Here is a 22,073-nt window from a genome sequence, read left to right on the forward strand (position 1 = left end):
GAGACAAGTGCTGTCATGTATCTTTTTATGACCATACGTCCCTCATTTAACGTGACAGAATTATCTCACAGTATTCAATCGATTTATTGTTTTGATGCACACATTTATTGAACAAATTCTGCACTGAATAGTTTTTAATGGCTTTGATACAATTTTATTTTTATAGATTTCATAAACATTGTAGTTTATAGATTTTCGGATGCTCCTACTCGATCCTTCCCTCACTGACGTGAACTGATCTCTACTTTTCAACGACAACAAACATGGCATTTGTAGTAAATAGTAACACAAGATACTCAAAAATATTGAAATTGAGGAAATTAGCACAAACACAATCAGTAAAACGAAGGTTCTCGTTATGTAGCAGAGTAAGTTGCCTATTAATTAAAGTTCTTCCGCCATATTTCAATATTAAAAGTTTACCGGTAATCGTCCCGGTAACATTAGTGGTCTTGAGTAGCCTTGGCAAAAATTGATGAATTGTAGCGGTGGAGCTCCAGTGGTGTTGACAAGTTTTTGAATTGGAGCGGTGGAGCTCCAGTGGTGTTGACAAAAGTTTTTGAATATTGGAGCAACTTCACTGGCCGTGGCAAACGTTGATGATGAGCGGCTTCGCGGTCCTATGAAAAAAGTTAGCTGCTCCATTTGTCTTGGCAAAGGTTGGTGAATATTAAAGCTGCTCCAGTGGTCTCCGCAAAGGTTCGTGGGTAAATTATTAATATACTGTAACTGCTGTTTGGTGACTTTCTTTTTGTCACCAGAGCCGAGTTGGCGCTATTCGCTAGGGCTACAGGTTGGGCGATAGGAACACCCAAAACATTTATATTTAATCGTCAGGGAGAATGATATTGGTGACATATTGCTGTTTTGGCATAATCAAAAATTTGTGGACAAATAAAGGTATACATGTATTGCGAATCAGTCGGTTGGTGAATATCTAAGCGGTTTCAGTTGGTCTTTCAACACAGGTGTTGCTGAATAATGAAGCAGTTCCAGTTGGTCCTGACTAAGATTGTTGAATATTGAAGCTGCTCCAGTGGTCTCGGTGGTTCAGGCAAAGGTGGTTGGTGGATATTGAAGTGGTTCCAGGGCTATCTGCGGAGGTAGATGATATTAAAGGGGCTGCAGGGGTGTCCGCAAAGATCGGTGAATATTGAAGCGGTTCCAATTGGTCTCAGTGAACGTGGTGAATATTGAAATGGATGCAGTTGGTTCAGGGCAAAGGTTGGTGAATATTGAAATCACTTCTTGGTGCAAGTTGGCAAAAATTGGTGTTGTTCCAGTGGTTGTCAGAGATGGCGATGACTTGCTATAACGTGGCAAATACTCTGAATTTTGGAAAAGGACACATGAAAATTTGGTTCACTTGTTCTCTGGGATGCGTTCTTTCCTAATTCCAAGAAGAGAAAAAAAAAAGAGAAAACCTCTCCAACTTTTTTTTCCTTTTTCCTCATTTTTACCCTCTATCATGATCGTGTGACCTTGAAAAAGTGTGTTTACTACTTTGTAAACTACTGTATTGTAATTGATATACACGTGGGTTCTTGAATAAGATGACAGGTATCTAGTTGCTTCCCATGGGAATGAGGGGCTGTGTGCAGAGAAGTTAAAAATTTCAGAGTTTTTACTCCCATGCAGATTTTCTCCTCTCTGGTTACATACCAGAAATTACGGTACTTTCAGGGATATCTGCCGGCATTCAAAGACATCGTCTATATACGGTGTGAATTTGCATTGTTCCTACAAGATTACGAACACACATTTTTTGAAAAATCTTAAAGGATTTGGAACGCTTATTGAAATTGTAAAACAAATTTCCGAGATCGTTCAGAAAAAAAAAATCGAATTTGTAAAAACTCTACTTTGAATATCCTCAGTTTTATCATCTTGCTGCTATGTGGTAGTCACAATTTTTCATCGCAAAAATCATCAGTGTGTACGCAAAATCTATTTTTGAAAGGGCACAAGGATTTCTTCCACAGAAATTGTGGATCATTAACGTTCAAAAAGAATTTTAAATTATCACGTAGTATAAGAATGTATTTTTTCCCCCAATATTTCAATTTTCTACAAAATATTTTTAATTTTTTATCTTCTGGGGGGGGGGGGGCACGGGCTCTGATAACCCCCTAGATAACCCGGGTTTGGAACACACGATTGTGCAGTGGTAATCAGCTAAAAATATGATTTTTTAAGGTTTTCAATTTTGAGTTGGCTATTACTTTGACAAAAAGCTCTGGTTGCCACAGTGATCACACAGACCTACAACACAACTATGTGTACGTTAACTTTCAAATTCATGCATTACTAGTTTAGAGGATAGATGCAGGGCCGCAACTAGTGGGGAGGGAAGAGCAGGCTGGGCTAGGTGCCCGGGCTCTGGACTAGAGGGGGCACAGAATTCATCCTTTATAACTGCTTCTTCTACATTACACGGGGTGCTATAATGCATGCTTTCCCCGTTTGAGAAAGTATCTAGTTGCGGCCCTAGATAGATGGCACCACCTACTGAACACAAAACACTCTTTGCACACTGTTAAATTTCACCTACACAAATTTGACATAGTTCTCATATTCAGATGTGAAAATATATCAGTTAAAGGCAACAGATCAGAGCGGTGGACCATAAGGGAGGGAAAATAGTCATTCTACCAGGAAATTGCTTCGCAAGGATTTATATGAATAATGAACTTAAGGATAAGTGTCAGAGAGAGAGAATCTCATTTGCTTTAAATTTAATCAGAGGATTTTATTGAAAGTGCTAAGATTTTTTTAACGAAATGGAAAATCAATCGGAATGGAAATTTATTGATTTATTAGTGAATATATAAATGTGTGCTTCTAACTTTTAATTACAGTAGATCCTGCTTATAATGTTTTCAAAAAACCGTCATAAAAAATGTTGTAAGTAGGAAAAAATTTAAACAGGAAATCTTGAGAATTACTTGGAGTTCGGACAGCAAAAATAAGTTGTATTAAGTGAGAAAACGTTCTAAATAAGAGAAACGTTATAACAGTAAGGATCGACAGTATTTTTGTTTTAGATTTATTACATGTGCTAAATTCCATGTTCAGTTCTCTGTGTTAATGGGCTTCTTTGTAAGCTCTTCCTACTAATAGGCAATGAAAGTAAATGACCCTTTGAATAGAACCTGTTTTTATTAATGAATTATATTTATTTGATTCGCAGATACCTCCTCCTCCTACCCAGAACATGGCCCATCGCCCTGTCTCAACGAAGTCTCTTCCTCAACAAGATATAAGCAGGTGATCAAAGACCCGGGGCATGCTAGGAAAAATTCATAGAGATACCAGTGAATTATGATGGGGGGAGAACTAAACATTTTTTTTCGAGAGGGACCCGCTTTCACTCAAAAAAGACTAAGATTTTTCGAATAACCTGGGTCCCGGGATCCAGGTTAATTAGAGTACAGTGGCATCTCTGGGTTGTGGCACAAGTTGGAAAATATTGAAGTGGCTTCAGTGGCCCAATGATGAAGTTTTATGATTGTAAGCGGCTTCACAGATTTTTTTCTCAGTCGTGAATGAAATGTTCTAAAATTGTTACGCCACCGGACTACAAGCTTTTTTTTTTTTGCTTGGAATCTCCTTACATTTATTGCTGATAATTATATTTATGATTAAACGTTAAAGAGTTACATATATATATCAAATTCAAATTTTAGAAATCGTTTAACTTTGGACTTGTGCAGGTATTCAAAAAATTTTACACTTTGACATTCTACATTCTATATGAGTTTTTGTGATTTTTGCACTGGTTAATTTTCATGAATGTTATTTCAGAACAGTTCGGTTTGCGTATTCTTGATCGATCCTGTTCATCAAAATCATACAACAGCTTCCAGTCATCTCAAGTCTTGCGTGAAGTTTCCCAACCACTTTTCGAGCCTTACGCACCACCGATTCATATCAACTGGAGATCATGGACGGAAATTAGATGTAAATCATGTTTTTGCTTTATTGTTTCTAATATAATGAAAACTTTGTCTAATATATCAGTAGTGTTCCCCATGTGGGAAGCACTACAGATAGGCCTATATTAGACAAAGTTTAGTAAAGAACATAATTTAGAAAGAATCTTCTTTTCTCGTCCTTTGGACTGCACATTTCTCCTGGTGGCAATGCCACAAAAATCATAGGTCAAAGCAATCTGACTCTGGGTATTTTTATGTTTACGTTATGCCACCCTTTGAGCCATATATGGTAAACCCTTGACTCGCAGACCAAATGTATCCTTGAAGGTTATCTGATGTGGCTTGCCCCATCAAACCTAATTTTGTAAAAATGAACTAAGCGGCACATTTACAAATCACTTAAATGACCTGTGGCACAATTCCAGAGCATTTAAGTGGCCAGTGGCACATTTTCAGATCACTGAAGTAGGCCTCAAAGATCACTTTCACATTCAAAGATCACTTAAGTAACCCACAACAAAGTTCCAGAACACTTAAACGATCTGTGGCACATTTAGAGATCCCTTGAGTGATGTGGCACAGTTTTAGAGCACTTACACGGTCTCCAGTGTGGTTCTATATCACTCAAGTTACCCACAAAACATTCCCAAATTACTTAAGTGATACATGGCACAGTTCCAGAGTACTTGAAGGATCTGTGAAACATTTAGAAATCACTAAAGTGGCTCTGTAAGGAACATATCAATAGGAAGAATGTTAGTTCAGGTGCTCTATAACTATCAAAAGTTTTTTTCCCGTTTTTGGTGCACCATATAAGATACAGTGCACCAAACACCCTTTATGATACCTTCATAAAGGGTGGTTGATGATGTAAGCATCATCCAAACTCCCCCCCCCCCCCCTTGTCACCAAAAGTCAGCAAAGAAGAAACCCCACCCACTGATGCTGACGCAATACTTGAATGATTCAAGTTTGACCTTGACCATAGTGGTGGTCGGCTGAAGTTGGTTTTCTGTGGTTCCCGACTTTTGGGGTGGTAATTCGAGCCAATTTACCTGTTGAAAAGTCTTGCCACAGTCAAGAGCAACAGGCCTACAACTATAAAATCTACAATCATTATATTTCACTCATGATTAGAAAAGGTGATGGTAGCACTACACATAACAAGTATTACACAGAAAAAACTTCACGCGTTGGGCTCACAACATGGACATGCATATTCCAACATGTACCAATTCTGCAGAAGAATATCGACGAGGTGCATGTCTGGTTTAGTAGCTTTTACACCAGAGAAAAAAAATATTTGTACGATCAAGTTTTGTCGTGTTTGATGCATGGTTTTTTGTCACTTTCAGGAACTTTCATCTTTCAGCAAAGATTCTAGTTTTGCCGGCGGAAGCGACACTTTACATACAAGCTCGGCCAAAGTGCTGTTTGTTGATTCTGCTACTGATATCACGGAGAAAGGAACATCTTTAGGTTCATATTCTGCCGGGGCTAACATCGAGACCTCTTCTGATCCAACTGTAGCAGCTGCCTCAAATGAAGTCAATCTTGCCAGCTCACCCGTGGATGTTTCTTCAGATGCCCTCTCATCTATTGCCTCGAGCGATATGCTATCAACTGCTGCAGAATTGGCAGAGCCGTCTCTTGCTAGTCTTGGTTTGGCTAGCAACTGGACTCCCGTAGGCCTTGTTCAGCAACTTTTAGAGTTGATGCACATAAATTCTTATTTGCCGATGCCGTGGTGGCTCACGATAGTTACCGGTAAATACATACTCGTACTCCATGCAACAGTATTGTGTGTGTATAAGGGTTCTTAACCTTTGGCATTGCTGCAAAGTCTCCCGAATTTTCTGACACGCTTCTAAATTTCTTTCCCCCATCTTTGGCCCTAAAAAAATTCTTATCTCCAAAATTTTGACCATGATTGTAAAAAAAAAAAAAACCCACTTTTGGGGAAAAAATCATTTTAAAACAATTTCTCCAGATAAAAAAACCAGTGGTTTTCATTTTTAATCCCGAAAATTACATCACAGGCACAATGTAAATTGTTGCAATTGTGTCAAATCAAAAATATTGTAAGATTTCGGAGGGAAGACAAACCCACTGCTAGTTTAGCCTTTCGACATTCGAAATTGGTGAGATGAATTGTATCTGCTTTGACCATATACAAATACAACGCCACAAAAGGCAAAATGCTCAACGAGGTGGCTGAGATCCCATCCCCAGATGATGATTTTTTTTGGTTGGTATGATTTGATTTGGGATTAGTAATGACAGGTAATCTGACCTAACTGGTTAGCGATCATTAGCTTGCACGAAGCCACATTTTTGCAAAGGGAAAAAATTACTACAGTTTTACTTTTAATGAAAAATTCCTGCATTGCTTTTTGCAGATGTCTTTTATATTTATTTTTGTACGGAATTCAGATCCGCCCGAAAACATTCTCCAATTCTCATTCTCCAAAGTTGGCTTTTGTGCTCTACTGTTGCTTTGATGCATAAATGGTTAATGATAATGCTGTCATTCGATATTTATAATTGCTCTACAATTGAAAAAATACTGTAATATTTTTCTCTTTGGCCGCAAAGTATTGTTATAGCAGCATAGGTGTCCATGCTTCTGATTTACCTATAAACTTTCCGATTATTAGCCTTATTAAAATCTTGCAAATCCGGTCAGAAACTACATTCTTCCGTTTTTTCATATCTTTATAGAAATGTCTCTGAAAATCCTCGAAGTGTTTTTTTTTCCTTTGAAAAAATAAAAAATATCTGAGAAAATTCCCTCAGATCTTTCAATCTTTGACTGACTATGTTTGCTTGTCGAAAATGCGGGAAATTGAGATTTCAAAAAATTGGAAGCCATCGATTGTTGCTTAATATGATGGCGAAAATGAGCAAGTTTGCCAATTATTGCGAAAATCGCTACTTCAAATCATGTATTAAAATGAATTCCAGAAAGTAAGAAAAAACAAATATATGTCAGATAAATATTTATAGTCATACTTATGATATTATAATTTATAAGTTAAAAAACTTATATGAGAAAAACAGGACAGGACATCTTGGGGGAAAAAAGTGAATGATTATAAGACGGAATGGGAAAATAATTATGCTGGATAAGTTCCAAGACTTATTATGAAAGAATGAGTACAGATAGAACCTGTTTATTTTATGTTTACTTGAAGTAACTGGGCTGTGCAATTATGCATTTTTGCCATTCATACAAAGATGTAAATGCAGATTGCAAGCCTCCTTTTGCAGCATCCTCCCACGCTTTCATCACTGCTCGTGGCACTTCTTCGGAACCCGGGAATCTAGAATTTTTGCTCCCTTAAGCAAATTCTTAACCTAAGGAAAAAGTCACATGGGTTTCAAGATCAGGGAAATAAGTTGGTTGTGAGGGCATAAGAATGGGATTCTTTGCAGGTAAATCTAACACCAGGAGGGACCTGTGAGTTCTTAAACGTTTGCATGATTCAGTGAGATGCAAGCGACCAGATCTTTGGAAGGCCAAATTGTGGGTGTTCCAACTCGACAATGTGCCAGTTCACATGTTCCTCCTGGTGTCAGATTACCTATCAAAACATCATATTTCGATACTTCTATAACAAGCTTATTTCCTTGATGTTGCCTACTACATGCGACTTTTTCTTTTCCTCCCCTCAGAAAAGAATTTGCTTTTCTTAAGGGGCAACTCTCAGGTTCCGAAGAAGAGCAGCAAGGAGAGTGTGACAAAAAAAAGGCTTGTAATCTGTATTTATGTCTTTGTATGAACAATGCCAAAAAAATGTGTAACTGTGCACATTGTAGTTAATTCAAAGGAAAGATAAATAAACAGGTTTTATCTGTATTTATTCTCATTCTTCTTTAATAAAATAAGTCTTAGGAACTTTTTTGAACATAGTATGGGAATGCCCCAGGAAATAGGTCATATGGTTACCCTGAAAAATCCATGATTTTGCCTTTTATTTGTATGGTGTTTTGTTTTTTTTGGCAACTGAATATTTCGTCACATGACAAACTAGATTTTTTAAGTCTGGGTAAAATTTTTAATTCACACATATGAAGCGGGATTTCACTGCACATGCATCTATTATGACTATTTTTTTAGCTGCTCTTGAAGTGCAAAGAAGACAGCCAATACAAGCAGTTTGCAAGCCAAATTATTTTCTAAGAATAAAGAAAAATTTAGCCTCTCCCCTCCCGCTATATGGTGGCTAATAGTAATTGTAATCTGGGGTTACTAGATGTCCTAAACATAAACTCTTCAGTAATATAAATGTTTTTTCTTTATTCCACATGCATTGACCAATAGCTGCCAAAATTCACAGAAATGTTTTCTGTTTTACCTTTTTTTAGCGGTTTTGTTTTAGTTAGGAAAAATTATTGTTGTGTGGTGATTTTACTGGTCAGTATAATGTTGCCATTTGTTGTAGGAAATTGGAAAAGGTGAAGTTATTAAGGGTGCATGTGCAGGTATCCTCTTTTTTCCAGTTTTCGAATCTGGTAACCCTATGTACCCAAAATACAATACTATGAAAAAAAATTTATTTGTGCCAATTGAAGAATACTGGTTTTTTTTTTTTTGACTGTATGTGGGCCGTAGGATGGGCATCTTGTATCTTCTGAATTTCTTATACAATTTTCTTTTTGTTTGTGCCCTGGTCTTACTAATTTAATGTTCCTTGTTGTCTTGTTCTACAAATTTGAATATTTTATTTTAACAGGAACGGCTATTGCTCGCATACTAATGTTTCCTATATTTGTGAAAACTCAAAGGAATTCTGTGAGGTTTGCCTATGTAATGCCACAACTTCAAGTTATGCAAGCAAAATTTAACGAAGCTCGTAGATCTGGAAACTCGTACGAAGGTACGTCAATAATCCCATTACATATCATTTATGTAAATGAAAATAATATCCTTTATCTAATTATATCTGGAGAATCCTAATCTTCAGCAGTGAGAATCGATGTTTTTTTATGATTGAATTAATAAATGAATGTGTGTCAACATTCAAAATCTGTGGAAACAATATTAATGATTCTTCAATATTACCCAGACTTCCTGCGGTTATTTTTTCTTGCTTCAAAATCTGGAAGACAGATGGGAGCACATCAATATAACACGTAACAAGCATAACCCAGACAAAACTGCATGTGTATAGAGTTACTAGACATCCTCATTTTTGATTTCATTCTGAGCATCTTCATGTTTTTTGAAATTTCTCACCTTTGTCCCCATTTTCTGGTTTGCTGAACTACTTTTCTTTCTTGAAAAAATAAAATTGCACTGTGTGAAACAGATGTTTCTTCATCAGTGTGTGATTATACAGGGTGCATAGCAAACGGGGGTGTGGCATTTTACTGGCGAACAGTTGGTCCTAGAGGTATACTCCCTGTTAGAAAAAGTTTCCAAACAATGTGCAGTACTCAGATATGTCATTCATGTTTCAAGGGGTTGTATAGTTATTAAAATAAGAAATTAACTTTTTAATAAAGTCCTGGTGTGCTCCAAAACCCAATTAGAAAGTTGTTGTCTCTCTTCTGACACCAACAAAAAAAATTTCCATGCTTCTAAATGCAATATGTGCTGAGATATTCAAATTTGAAAAACTGAGGAAAATTGGAAAAAAAAACGGCTCTACATGCTGAAAAACCATTTTACCTGCATTTAATACTGTTTCCCCCTAAATTTTCTCATTTTTTCAAATTCAAATATCTCGGTGAATGTTGTGCTTAGAAACGTGGAATTTTTTTTAGTTGGCATCAGGAGAGACGGCAACAACTTTCTAATTGGGCTTTTTAGCACACGAGGGACTGTATAAAAAGTTAACATTTTTATTTTAATAAGTATTTTTTTTTTTAAACTAAATTGTTCTACATGGTATTGTAGCAGACTTGGAGGCTAAAGACCAAGGTTCAAATCCAGCTCATTGAGGAAATTGCATAATATTTTATCATGTATGTATATTGTTTGTAATTGCATTTTTAATTGGGTTGCTGTATTTTTGAAATATCTGACATCCATATTTTTTTATGGATGACCACCTCCTCGGGTGTTTGCCTGTTGTAGCTTTGTATTTACAACCCCTGAAAAATGGAGATATCTGAGTACTACAAGTTATTTGGAAACTTTTTTTAATTGGAAGTATACCTCTAGGATCAATGGTTTGCCAGTAAAATACCATGCACCCTTTTTGCTATGCACCCTGTGTATTCTTTCCTGCACATATTTACACACTTCGACCAATCAGTTAAAATTCGCAGGAAATGAGAACCTAAGTTGTCTCCAAGCAGGACAGATGTTATTCTAGCCACAGCTCTATGTGCTCCATTATTTTAGTATGGAGAAGATCAGATCGAAAACAGCTCTGTAAGAAAAAAAACCACCACATCCATCTTTAAGAATATAGTTGGTTCAGCAGTAGTCCTGTCATTTGGGGGGGGGGGGGCTTTTAAAAATACACTAAAAATGGCATACATATATATATATATATACACAAATATATGTATATACATACGTTGAGTACATGTTCTTTGCCCCCCTCCCGGCAAAAAGTTGAAATGATGGCCCTGTGTTCAGCAATGCTGTGCACTGGAAGGAGGGTTACCCAGGGCAGTCTCGACAGCATCATGTCTCCCAGGCCAAAGTAAAGTATTCCAGGTTCCTTCTACCTGCCAATCTACATACTTTTTAAAATCATAGCACCAGTCCCATTCTGCGCAGACCCATGCAGTGAGACTGTTTCGACGTTTGGAATGTTCGGAAATGAACAAAATGGTTGAAACAGCACTCCCAATACACAATTCCTTTATAAACACTTTACATTAAAAGCATGACCGGTCTCAGTTGTCCAGGTTGATAGGGTACTCGTCTTAAGTACTAAAGAATTTTTAGAGGTTCTGTGAGTTCGATACCTGATTCCTCATTGTCAGAAACTTTTCTGATGAAGAGGTACAACATGAATGGCAACAACATTGGCCAACAACAACATGGCAACACATATATATATATTGTGTTTAGTTTTTTTTTTTTGTTTTCTTTTTGCTTTCTGTTCACACATGTTCTGTTAATTTTTTTAAAAATATTTTTATTTATTTATTTATATGCTTATATGATTCATATCAAAAGTCCTACACTGAGGGTTAAGCACACCAACCTCTTGTTGAGTAAAAAAAAACAAATGTCAAACATTGCTGTTTAATTGTAAGGTCCCGGTCTTAGTATATTGTTACAGGCCCCCAAAAGAGAATATACATTTAAAAAAACTAACTAAAGTACTTTGCAGAATGATCTTGAGAAGAATTTTGAGAAAAGAAATCTTATGTATGTTTTCTAGACTATTATAAGGATTTTTCCCCATACCATACTGATCGAGAATAGTCCAGGCTACACCACCTGTTGGCAATATCAACCTGCACTCTTTTTCAGGAGATGAACTGTTTCAAAAGATTCTTATTAACTCCTTTATATACCGGCTTTTGGCAACAAATTTGGACGATGTGCAGCAGAGATAAATCACAAAAATAGGTATTATTGTTAAGGCAAAGAGGAAAAAAATCATTTTTCATTTATACAGGGTTACCAATGAAGAGTTTTAAAAGAAGCGAGAGAGAGAGAGAATGCTCAAAAGCATTTCTCCCATCTACACAGGCTTGAGATATCTCGTCCCTGTACGTTAACGGATTAAACCAATTTGATAAGATAGTCATGCCGTCGTTGGTAGCTGACCGTATCATAAGTAGTTATTAAACTCTCTTCATGAAATACTTGTTGTTATTGCAGTTGTCAAGATCTGAAATTCACTTTTACTTCAGAATATTTTTGGTTAAACAAGAGCTCATTGCAGATCAATGTCTTCATACTGAGTTAATAGATTACCAATCTCTTGTAGTTTAGATACGTTGCTATGGAAATACGATGTTATCTTTTCACAATTTAGCTTTTACATTCGAAGAGAAAACACTTTGAATCTTATGCATTTACATTGGTACAATATCCATGTTTGTTGTGTTTTTATTCTCCTTACAGCAATGAGAATGGGGCAAGAGATAGGAAAATTCATGAAAAATAATGATGTGAATCCAATAAAAAATGCTCTTTTGCCAATGTCACAGGTTTGTTTCTTGCATTCTTACATTTCTGTGAACAAAATATTTGACACTTTTTGCACTGCTTTTGTCAAGTTTACTACTTGCATAGATGCCAATGCTTCTGATTTTTTAGTCTTATTAAAAGCGGGGGGTTTTAATCAGAAACCAGATTTAAAAAAAAATATTTTTTTTTCAGAAAAATCCGTTTAAAATCGTCAAATTATGCTTCACTTGAATAAAATATCCCTAAAGAAAATACTTTTTCAATTCTTGCAATTGCTGCTGTGGTAGTTGAGCAGTCAGAGTGACAAACCCCACTGTCCCCCACTGTGGTGGTTGGCTGGAGTTATTTTTCTGTGGTTCCCAACTTTGAGACACAAATGCGAGCTGGTTCTCCCCCCCCCCCACTCCATTAAAAAGTCTCACCACAGAGAGCAACAGCACAAATATTCAGACATATTCAGACATCACACTTCAGTCAGAATTTGTTATATAGATGGCACTATAAACAAAAATTCACACACAACACTATATACACACTAAGGCTGTTAGGTGCACATACTCACACTTCCGGCACAACTCAATCGGTGGCCCATGGCAATAGACTGGAGGTGTGCTCGAAAGGAAAGAAAGAAAAAGGAAGTCCTTGAAATTTCATGCTGACCATTTTTCCTGAGGAAAAATGTATTTTCCTCAGGAAAATACAAAAATTTTTCCTGAGGAAAAATGTAGGAAATTATGATTTTAAGTATAGGGAAATCTACAATTTTTGCCAAATATTATGCCATAAGCAAGCAGTTTCCTATTGTCACTAACGTTGCTAGTGGTGGGAAATGAATCGCTGCAAATCACAGTGGTTTAAAATTAAATTTTTTAAAAAAATGTTAAATATGCAAGATACAATATTTATAGCTATAATTTTCTTTTGGCAAAAGTATTTTCTAATACTATTTTCTAAAATACTAATTCTCTACTATTTTCTAAGTTGGCAAAATAATTTTAATCCTTGATTTCAGTGAAAGATAAAAAATTCAAATAAGAAAATATGGAAGACAAACGCGATATATTTTTATTAAAAAAAAATTTTTAGGTGACGAAAAATATGGGAATGTTCTGGGAAAACAGGTCATATGGTCGCCCTATGTGATCCTGAAAAAAATTCAGTCTTTCCCTTATTTATTTGCATGAAATGTTTTCTACGGTGCAAAATATTTAAACTACAATTAAAAACTACTACTCTAAAATATTAAATGCGATAAACTACAGATTTTTCGTCTCGTAATTGGTGCCTATGTACTCCTATGACTGATATAACATTTGCAAAAATTTATTTGAGTAATGTATCATTTTTTTTGTTGTAAAAACTAGGTTTCATGTTTTTTTCTTTTCCTTACAGTTTCCAGTGTTCATATCGTACTTCATTGCCTTGCGTAATATGGCTAAGTTGCCAGTTGAGAGCTTGAAAACGGGAGGTTTCTGGTGGATTACTGACCTTACAATCCCGGATCCGTATTTTATAATGCCATTGTGTTGCTGCAGCACCCTGTTTGTTGTGCTAAAGGTAGTTCCCCCCCCCCTCTAAATTGCATGAAATTTATGGTCTGATTTTTAATTCATTCTTGCTTGTATGAGGGAACTTAAAAAGAGCAGGGTCTTTGGTCGAATGTAGTGACTGTGTTATGTTTTTTAGAGACTCACTGTCCATGACAAAGGTATATCATGTTTCATGGAAACGTGTATATTGGAACAGCAAAATGAAGCACTACAACATCAGGGTGGATTCACATCTTCAGACACTCACAGTGTCGTGTCAGACAAAGCAAACATTCTTTAACATAAAACCAATGAATCTGTTCATATCTAGCGTATCATGGCTGTGCAGGCACAGACAGATATTTTTATGTTAAAGAATGCATGCCATACCTTACACGACATTGTGAGTGGCTGTAGCTGTGAATCCACCCTTAACCAGAACACTGGAAAAGTTGCCACTGCCTGAAGAAACAGGGAAATTCAGCCATTTCAGATTGCATGTGGGAAAACTAGAAATACAGGATGAAATTTGAAAATGCTGAAGTTATTTCATCCAAAGTATACTAACATGCTCGCTTCCATAGTGAAGCTATCGAAATCTTCTAGCTCAGGAACAGCATAAATCAAAATGAGGAGACAACGAAAGTGGATCCTATGTGGATACCATTACTTCAATGGTGCTGTGAGCCAGAGAAGAAATGACCATAACAACCAATCACCACCAGACTTTACAGACAACCAATCAGAGCCCTGTACATACGGTGAAATCAGCCAGTCCAACTCTTTTGCATTTTATCACTGTGTATATAAGGAACACCTCATCAGGATCATATGTGTGATACCTTTCATGCTTGTTGCAGAGACCTACACTATTAAACCTCTGAAGATGGCTGATGTAAATATGGGTGAAATGTCTGGAGAAATTTTTTTTGGATCTTGACATAATGACCCAAAAGCTGTGTATGTTTCCTTGAGCATCAATTCATTTCGAAGCATATCGTCAGTTATGAGTTAAGTCAGCCTTTTTGTGCACAGAAGAGCTTTGGCTGAACAAAGGTGATTAAATAATCATTCTTGCAAAAGAAATACAGCAGATGCCACTTATTATAATCACGGGGATAACATCATTTTTGGATACTGTTATCACTTTTGCAAAGTACAGAATGGATCAGCATCATAATATGGTATGAGAAAAACTCTTGGTTGCAACCATATTTTATGAAACACGAGTTTTAACCAACAATCATACAGACTGGAATGATCTTCCTTTTTTATATATTTTTTCCCTCCAAAAGGGAGGGTAAGAAGAGAAGGTGATATAGAAGGGAGAGAGAGAGAGAGAGAGAGAACAAGAGTTTGTAGATATATGTGATAGTGGGGTAAAAAATTCATTTATAGTTTTCATAAATTTGGTTTATGTTAAAATTTTTTTTTCCCATCAAGGTTTTTTTGTGCATGTTGAAGCTAATGTTTAAAATCTGACTTATTCCCGTCACTTAAGTTATCATTACCAACCTCTGCCCTGTGTATAAGGTCAGAGTTACCCCCTTTTTTTACAAATATTTTCGTACTAGGTTCACAATAGCCTATTAGAACAGCAGTTAGCTGATATAATCTATGTATGCAGGAAGCTACTTTTGTAATGACCCAGGTATAATGGAGATAAATATAAAAAAAATCCCCTTAATAGTTTTTGTTTGTTGGCCAAATTCACAGTTCTTCGGTCACAGGCATTCTCAGGGGGGATCTATGCAATATACCATACATTTAAAAAAAAATTATTCCTATTCGTTAAACAGACAGTCCCATTCAAGCTCCTCAAAGTGCTTCTGTGCAAAGACAAGTGTTTGCATGTTTTCATCTTTTGTTCTCAAAGAAAACCCACCTAAAACATGCTGGGCTGGATTAGCATACGGCCAGATTATGGAGATTCTACTGTATTTTGAAAAGAACATTATTACTGTAAATGCATTCACACTTTAATTGAAAATTCTTGCATCTACAGTATAATTTTTTTAGTGCCTCTAACACATTTGTATAAAAAAAAAAGTGTTTCAAGTGTAAATGTGCACATAGATGTTGCTATATTTGATGTATTTCTGCTGTAATTGAAATGATTAGTCTTGTAAAATTTTATTTAAATGGAGTTTTTTCCCCAGGTGGGAGCAGATACTGGAATGAGAATGGAAAACATGAAGGTCGCTCGATATTTCCTTATGGCTATGCCTGTTATACTTTTCCCATTTTGTATCAATTTTCCATCTGTAAGTGCCTCCTAATGTTTTATTTGTCAAAGTACATTTATTAAAATACATTTTTCAAAATGTTAAGAAAATATGTCCCATTATTAACCGGCATGTAGGTAAACCTGTATTTCCAACTCAAAACTTACACAATCCTATAAGTCGGTGTTACTCCTTGAGGTAAAAAATAATAATTCTACAGTGGGAAAAAGCAACCTGTACATTTGTGGGTGCACGGTAGGAAATGATTATAGTGAGATTCACGTTATAAACTGTACTTGTTATAATAGATTTTACTGTATTTGTTGGGATTATCATTTAAATATCCAGAGAATCAGTTGAAGTTACTCTACCTTTTTGTGATTTACTTGTTTACAGAGAATTTTCAAAAACTTCTTCCCAGATTAACTGTGTTGTCATTTTTTTTCAGGCTGTCTTATTCTATTGGTGCACAAATAATTTTTTGACTCTGGGACTCGTGCTGATGTTGAAGCATAAGGGGTTGCGATCATACTTTAATGTTCCTGAAATGAAGAAACCGGATCAAAGTCTCATGCCTAAAAAGAAAGGATTCGTCGAGGGTATGAAAGAAGGTCTGTATGAAAGTCATTTGGTATATTCATTGTATGATCAATATAAATGCTTATGCGGATATCAACACAAAAATTTAGCATCGTTGACATCTCAAATGTGTTCGATTGGTTTTAGTTCTGGTCATCTAGCTGGCCAAAAAATCAAGTTAATGTCTGTAGAGTGTTTCTTTGACCATTTGAATACAACTACCTTCAGTGATATCCTGTTGAAGGATGAGGTTGCTGGTGGGGTGCTGCTGGCTACTACCTGAAGAACCCAAGTACTTAAGTAAATGAGCCTTTAGGTTATACAGTCTTTCTCAAAAGTTTAGGCACAGTGTGAAAATTAGATTTTCTGGAAAACTACTGAATGTAACAGCAAAACATTTTAACTTTCTATAGAAGAAATCATAAGACTAATTTTTATACCTATCAGATCGAAAAAATTATGACAGTAGACTGAGCTCATAAAAATGTGAAAATATGAGGTTTGTCTAAAAATGTAACAGACCATAATTTTTTATGTGTGAACAAATGAAACTAGGGAGGCATGGTTTGGTGGATGTATGTAGGAAATCCTAGCACTTATGTTGGAATTTTTTCCTGCCGGCAGACTATCAATGAGTGCATTGCATTTTTATTTTTGACAAAATGGCAGGAAAAACTTGAACAAAACTACTGCATTAAATTTTGTGTAAAGCTCTTGGTGATTCGCGAGTGGAAACAATCTGCAAGATTTAGCAGAGCATTGGAGATGAAGAAATGGGCACCACATGATAAAAGAGTGCTACAACCGCTGCAGAGATGGCCGCACATCAATGAAGAGTGAAGCACATTTTGGTAGGTCCTCAACATCCAGAAATGAGATCCTTATTAACCAAGTGAGAACTCTGGTGATGCAGGATCATTGAATCATGATCAGAGAACTTGCAGAAGAGGCAAGTATTATCATTGGATCTGTTCTCATTCCATTTTTGACTAACGATTTGGTGTTCAGGAGATGCAATGCCAAAATCATGTGACCGTCTTCTATGACTCCAGTACATAATTCATCACGAATACACAATGAACGGCCCAATCATTACTCAGAAGTACTACCAAGAGGTTTTGCGTCACAATTAGCAATTCCACTACGATTAATGCAGTAGCGTTGTTGAAGTTTTTCCTGCCATTTTATCAAAAATGAAATGTGTTAGCGCTTACTTACTCTTCTTCAGTCTGCTGGCAACTGGCATCTTCTGCGGGCAGAAAAAAATTCAAGCATGCCCACTAGGATTGCCTACACATATGCACCAAACCACACCTCTCTAGCTATAATGATTTATGCATGAAAAATTATGCTCGGATACATTTTGAACAAATCTTGTATTATTGTGTGTTTATTCCCTATTTTTATTTAATAAAAATATTATGTGTTCCTCAAAATTTCTGGCAAATGCCATTTTATTCAAATTATTGGTTATGTATAAGTGGACGGTCAAGATTATGTGTCAGGAGTGTGATTTAAAAGTAGAAGAAACTTAGATTTTTCATCATTGAATTAAAATGTCAAAGTCATCCCAAAACTAAGACATAGTGTTGTAGATTGTGGAAGCTTAAAATAAAATTAGAAATGTGAACATAGTTTTTAAGGCTTTACAATGATACAAACAAAGTATTTACCCTTTGCTAATCAGTAATGTAGATTCACAGCCAAAATCATGTTGTAGAAAGCCACAAACCACAACTGCAGTGAGATGGATTGACAGTGAATGGCATTTGGTAAGAAAATGTCTCTGCATTAGATAAAAAAAAAAGGCTTTGATCATGAAATTATCTGCCAACAATTCATCCTCAAATCAAAGATGTCAACCATGTCAGCATTCAAAAAACAACAATTCAACAAACAAAATTCAACATTAAAAAACAAAAGATTAAACTTGCCTCATAAGTACATGTGTTTATAGGGGAGAGATGGTGACAAAATTTTATAGAACATTTTGCTTCAGTGGACAGACCTCGTTATCTTTTCTAGGAGTCAGAATATTATCATGAAACTCTTGAGAATAATTTTCCTCACATTTGGTGAAATACTGTCAAACCATGTTATAGCGTCCCCAATGTCTTGCCAAACCCACTTAGCACTAGATATTTTCAGTGAAAAAAATCTTTCATTCCTAGGCTTTATATGTGTTAAACTGCAATTCGATATAACACCAAGCTCATTAGAGCATCACCATTCTGGGAAATAAATTATGGGATTAAATTGGGGTTAACTATAATTAGTTGGGGATAAATGGATATATTTCAGCAAGATAGTGTCGTCCCAATATATCTTTCCACTTCTACAAAGTGGTGATATAAAGATATACCACTTCTACAAAGTGGTGGCTTTCATAGCACAACATGCCTTGTTTGGACTAGCCAGCTTTAAGCCTGGATCTCAATCCAATGGAGAATGTGCAGGGCTATCTTAACCTATCATTGTACAACAATGGGAAGGATTATTGAATTGTTGTGGTGCTGTGAAAGAAGCCATAAAAGCATCATAGTGTTCTTTTCATCTAAAAAGTATACAAAATCCTGCCATGTGTTCATGAAAAATAATGCATTTGAAGTGGTTTGTGTATTTGAAGGTAACAATGAAATGTAAATTATTTTTGTGCATGATCTAGGAATTTGACATTTTTTTTTATTCACACCTAACCTTTTGACACACTTGTTTTTCGTCCTTTGTGGAGAAGTGCCTCTGGGAAAAGTGTGATTTTTTGCATAAAATTCTGGAAAAAATATTGTATGTGAAGATGACTACACCCTGCATCATCTTTGCCTGAAAAAAATTTCAACCAAGTTAATTGTTAAAAAAAAATATAAAATTTGAAAAAATAAATATTTGCTGCCATTTATGTTTTTGACCTATTGCGGTCCTATGCTAAGGTGGACTCAGTGCCGCATTAATGCATGGGCTCACCCGGGCACCTCAAGTGCAGAAGGGCCGCATGAAAATGAGAGACCTCATTAAAATTCTCAACTGTAGCATGTTAATTGGTAGGCAGTCATTTCTAGCTTGGGGGGGGGGAACTCCGGAAAATCACTTGTCTGGGCCCATGATGCTCTTAGGACAGCCCTGGGATGACTCAACAAAGGACTGTATCAGAAAACATTGGTACTTCATTGTTACAACAGCCCCTTTCGATAATAGGAAGTTGCTCCCCCCCCCCCCTGTGAATTTGGCATCTTAGCAGAACTCATAAGCTATACAAAAACGGAAAAGGGGCTAACATCCAGACGCCTTTCTCATTGCGAAAGAGGTGATATAAAATATGAAATGCGCCAACAAAGTGCTGAAAAAACCTCTGGACCGCATATGGCTCATTCATTTTTTCAGTATGAAAAATGCAAAAACATTTTCAAAATCCCAAAAAATTAATACTCAGTTCTGAAAAGGGGTATGCAGCCTTGTGTATATTTAAAATTATTTAAAGAGTTTTTTTTCCATATCATCTGATTTTCTGTTTGTTGCAATTTTCTTAGTGTGCTTTAAATTTTTGAGACAGATTACAATGAAAAGGTGAACCATGTCTCTCAAAGTCCATGGTATAACAAAGTTTTACTATGTTAGGAAATTATGACACCAAATAAAATCCCAGCAAAAAAAGACTTGATAATGGGATAAAAAACTCTTCGCATTCTTGAATGAGTGTCTCTAATTCTAACATTTAGTTAATAAAAATTTTATAATTATTCAAATGTGTGAAGTGTTTAGATTGTTTCGTTATATAACTATTGCATAATTTTTCCCCCCCAGCAATTGAAGACCAGAGAGCCATACGTACTATCGAAGATAGAAGAAGAGTAGATGAGATCAGGTTTAGGAAAGCTGGAACTGGCCCTATCCCAAGAACATACTCATATGACCCAACAAAACCCCGCCCTGCAGAAGCTGCAGCTGCTGCAAAAATGCATTCAAAAACTAAGTCGTGATGTATATACATTGTCCCATATTCTGTAGTATTGTGATAGAATTAAAATTTGGTCAACCATCCATATTACTTTCATCATGGAGATATTTTTTTTTTTTTGGTGTTTTCTGTAATTTAGATTGCATATGTAGGTCACTATTAACAGACAGAATTTTAAGAAAACTGATTGTCTATGTAGTATTTGTAGTCTCCACTTGTAAGGCCATCCTAACACTTGGACGCAGCTGTGGGAACATGAGATTCGTAGAAGGGGTCCATGGTTGTATGATTTTGTACGATTATTTTAGAGACTAAGTATGTGGATTGGTAAGTTGGTATGATTATGGGAGCCCTAGAGCACATGGCTTCATGGTTCATGATGCAGTTGAGAAACCACAACACACGGTTTTAAGTCACTACTATTACCCAAATTTCTATCTGGGAATGATCATGACAATAATGTGCAGTCAGACCTCAGCATAATGTCTGTCACTTTTAAAATCATCCTACTTATAACTTCCCTTTTTTAAAGTCTTGCCATCACAATTGGCAAAATGGTGTCTTTCTTGTTGTTAAGTCACTCTTCTTATATGGAGTCTTTTTTTATTATGCCCCGGGGGAGACGTTATACTGATGTGTAACTGTATAATCATATTTCATAGGTGCTTATGGCAATTATTCTGTCCCTGAAGAAAAACCTCTAATGCAGTTGATTTTAACCTTTTTCTAGTTATGAGAGCGAGTTGTCAGAAGAGCTCTAGACGTGAATATAGGGTTGTGTTCAGGGGCCCATGTGACCCCCCACTAAGCCAATCTAGAAATTAAAATTAATATTTTTGTGAAAAAGTATTGAAAGAGAAAATAGCCTTTATATGATTCTCTAACTAATTTCTGTTATTTTAAAAGCTTTTTGTAGGGTGGTAACTCAAAATTTCTCGGGTAGAAAATTGTTGTACCCACTCCAAAAGGTTGATCCCACCTGCGTACGTTCCTGAAGAGCACCCACAAGACACCTGACCTTTGACATATGCTCAGTCTCGAATCCGTATAATGCTAATTATTAAATGGGGGGGGGGGGGTTGTTTGTGTAAGAACGAACCCCCCTCCCCCATATCACAAAGCGACATATCGAAAATTCAACATGTTTCATTAGAGAAAAGTTTTTGTCATATGTCTGGGTTTACAGCCTCAGCTTTCTTTCAAACAGAGTGCAACTCTGGTCTCGTCACCATGAGCAATTTACTACCGAATGGGTTGTGCCCTCTAGTGTTTTGCTTGAATGTTTATTGCTGTTTCAATTTTTCAAACTATGAGTGAAGTGTAATGATTGAATGCAGTTACACACTAGAGTTATCGGCCTGTTGCTCTATGTGGTGAGACTTTTCAACAGGGAGATCGAAATTCGGGTTTTGAAGTTGAGAACCACAGAAAACTTCAGCGTACCACTATTATGCTGCCGGTATTGTTCGAACCCGGATCCTCACGATGCGAGTGCGTCACTCAGACTACACGACCGCACAGCAGCTTTAGCCCAATGCTGTAAGTTTGGATGGGTGGCAAATTAGACTAGCACGGAATGATTGCGGCAAAATCATAAATCGTCTGTGGGTCGTGGAACACCTGGATCAGCTGTTAAAAGACGCACTAAAGAGAGCAACCTTTGACCCTACGGCAAAGTCAGTGGTATTAGGATGATAAACCTGACCGAGCTGTTCATCAACTCATCCGTAAAGTGAAGCTCCGAAG

At 36.3% G+C, this 22,073-nt stretch overlaps 1 protein-coding gene across 1 annotated transcript; it reads left to right on the plus strand.

Moving 5' to 3' along the window:
• Positions 1–88: 88 nt before the first annotated feature.
• On the plus strand, positions 89–20,430 carry OXA1L (OXA1L mitochondrial inner membrane protein). Its single transcript, XM_089254898.1, has 9 exons — positions 89–368; positions 3,805–3,960; positions 5,291–5,702; positions 8,672–8,815; positions 11,977–12,062; positions 13,435–13,599; positions 15,731–15,835; positions 16,245–16,407; positions 20,174–20,430. Exons 1-9 carry the CDS (start codon positions 264–266, stop codon positions 20,347–20,349), a joined length of 1,512 nt encoding a protein of 503 aa, XP_089111024.1. The 5' UTR covers positions 89–263; the 3' UTR covers positions 20,350–20,430.
• The last annotated feature ends 1,643 nt before the right edge of the window (positions 20,431–22,073 follow it).

Source organism: Pholcus phalangioides, unplaced genomic scaffold, assembly GCF_987345545.1.
Source record: "Pholcus phalangioides strain wild (caught in Gottingen) unplaced genomic scaffold, Ppha-v1.0 ptg000042l_1, whole genome shotgun sequence".
Lineage (NCBI taxonomy): Eukaryota > Metazoa > Arthropoda > Arachnida > Araneae > Pholcidae > Pholcus > Pholcus phalangioides.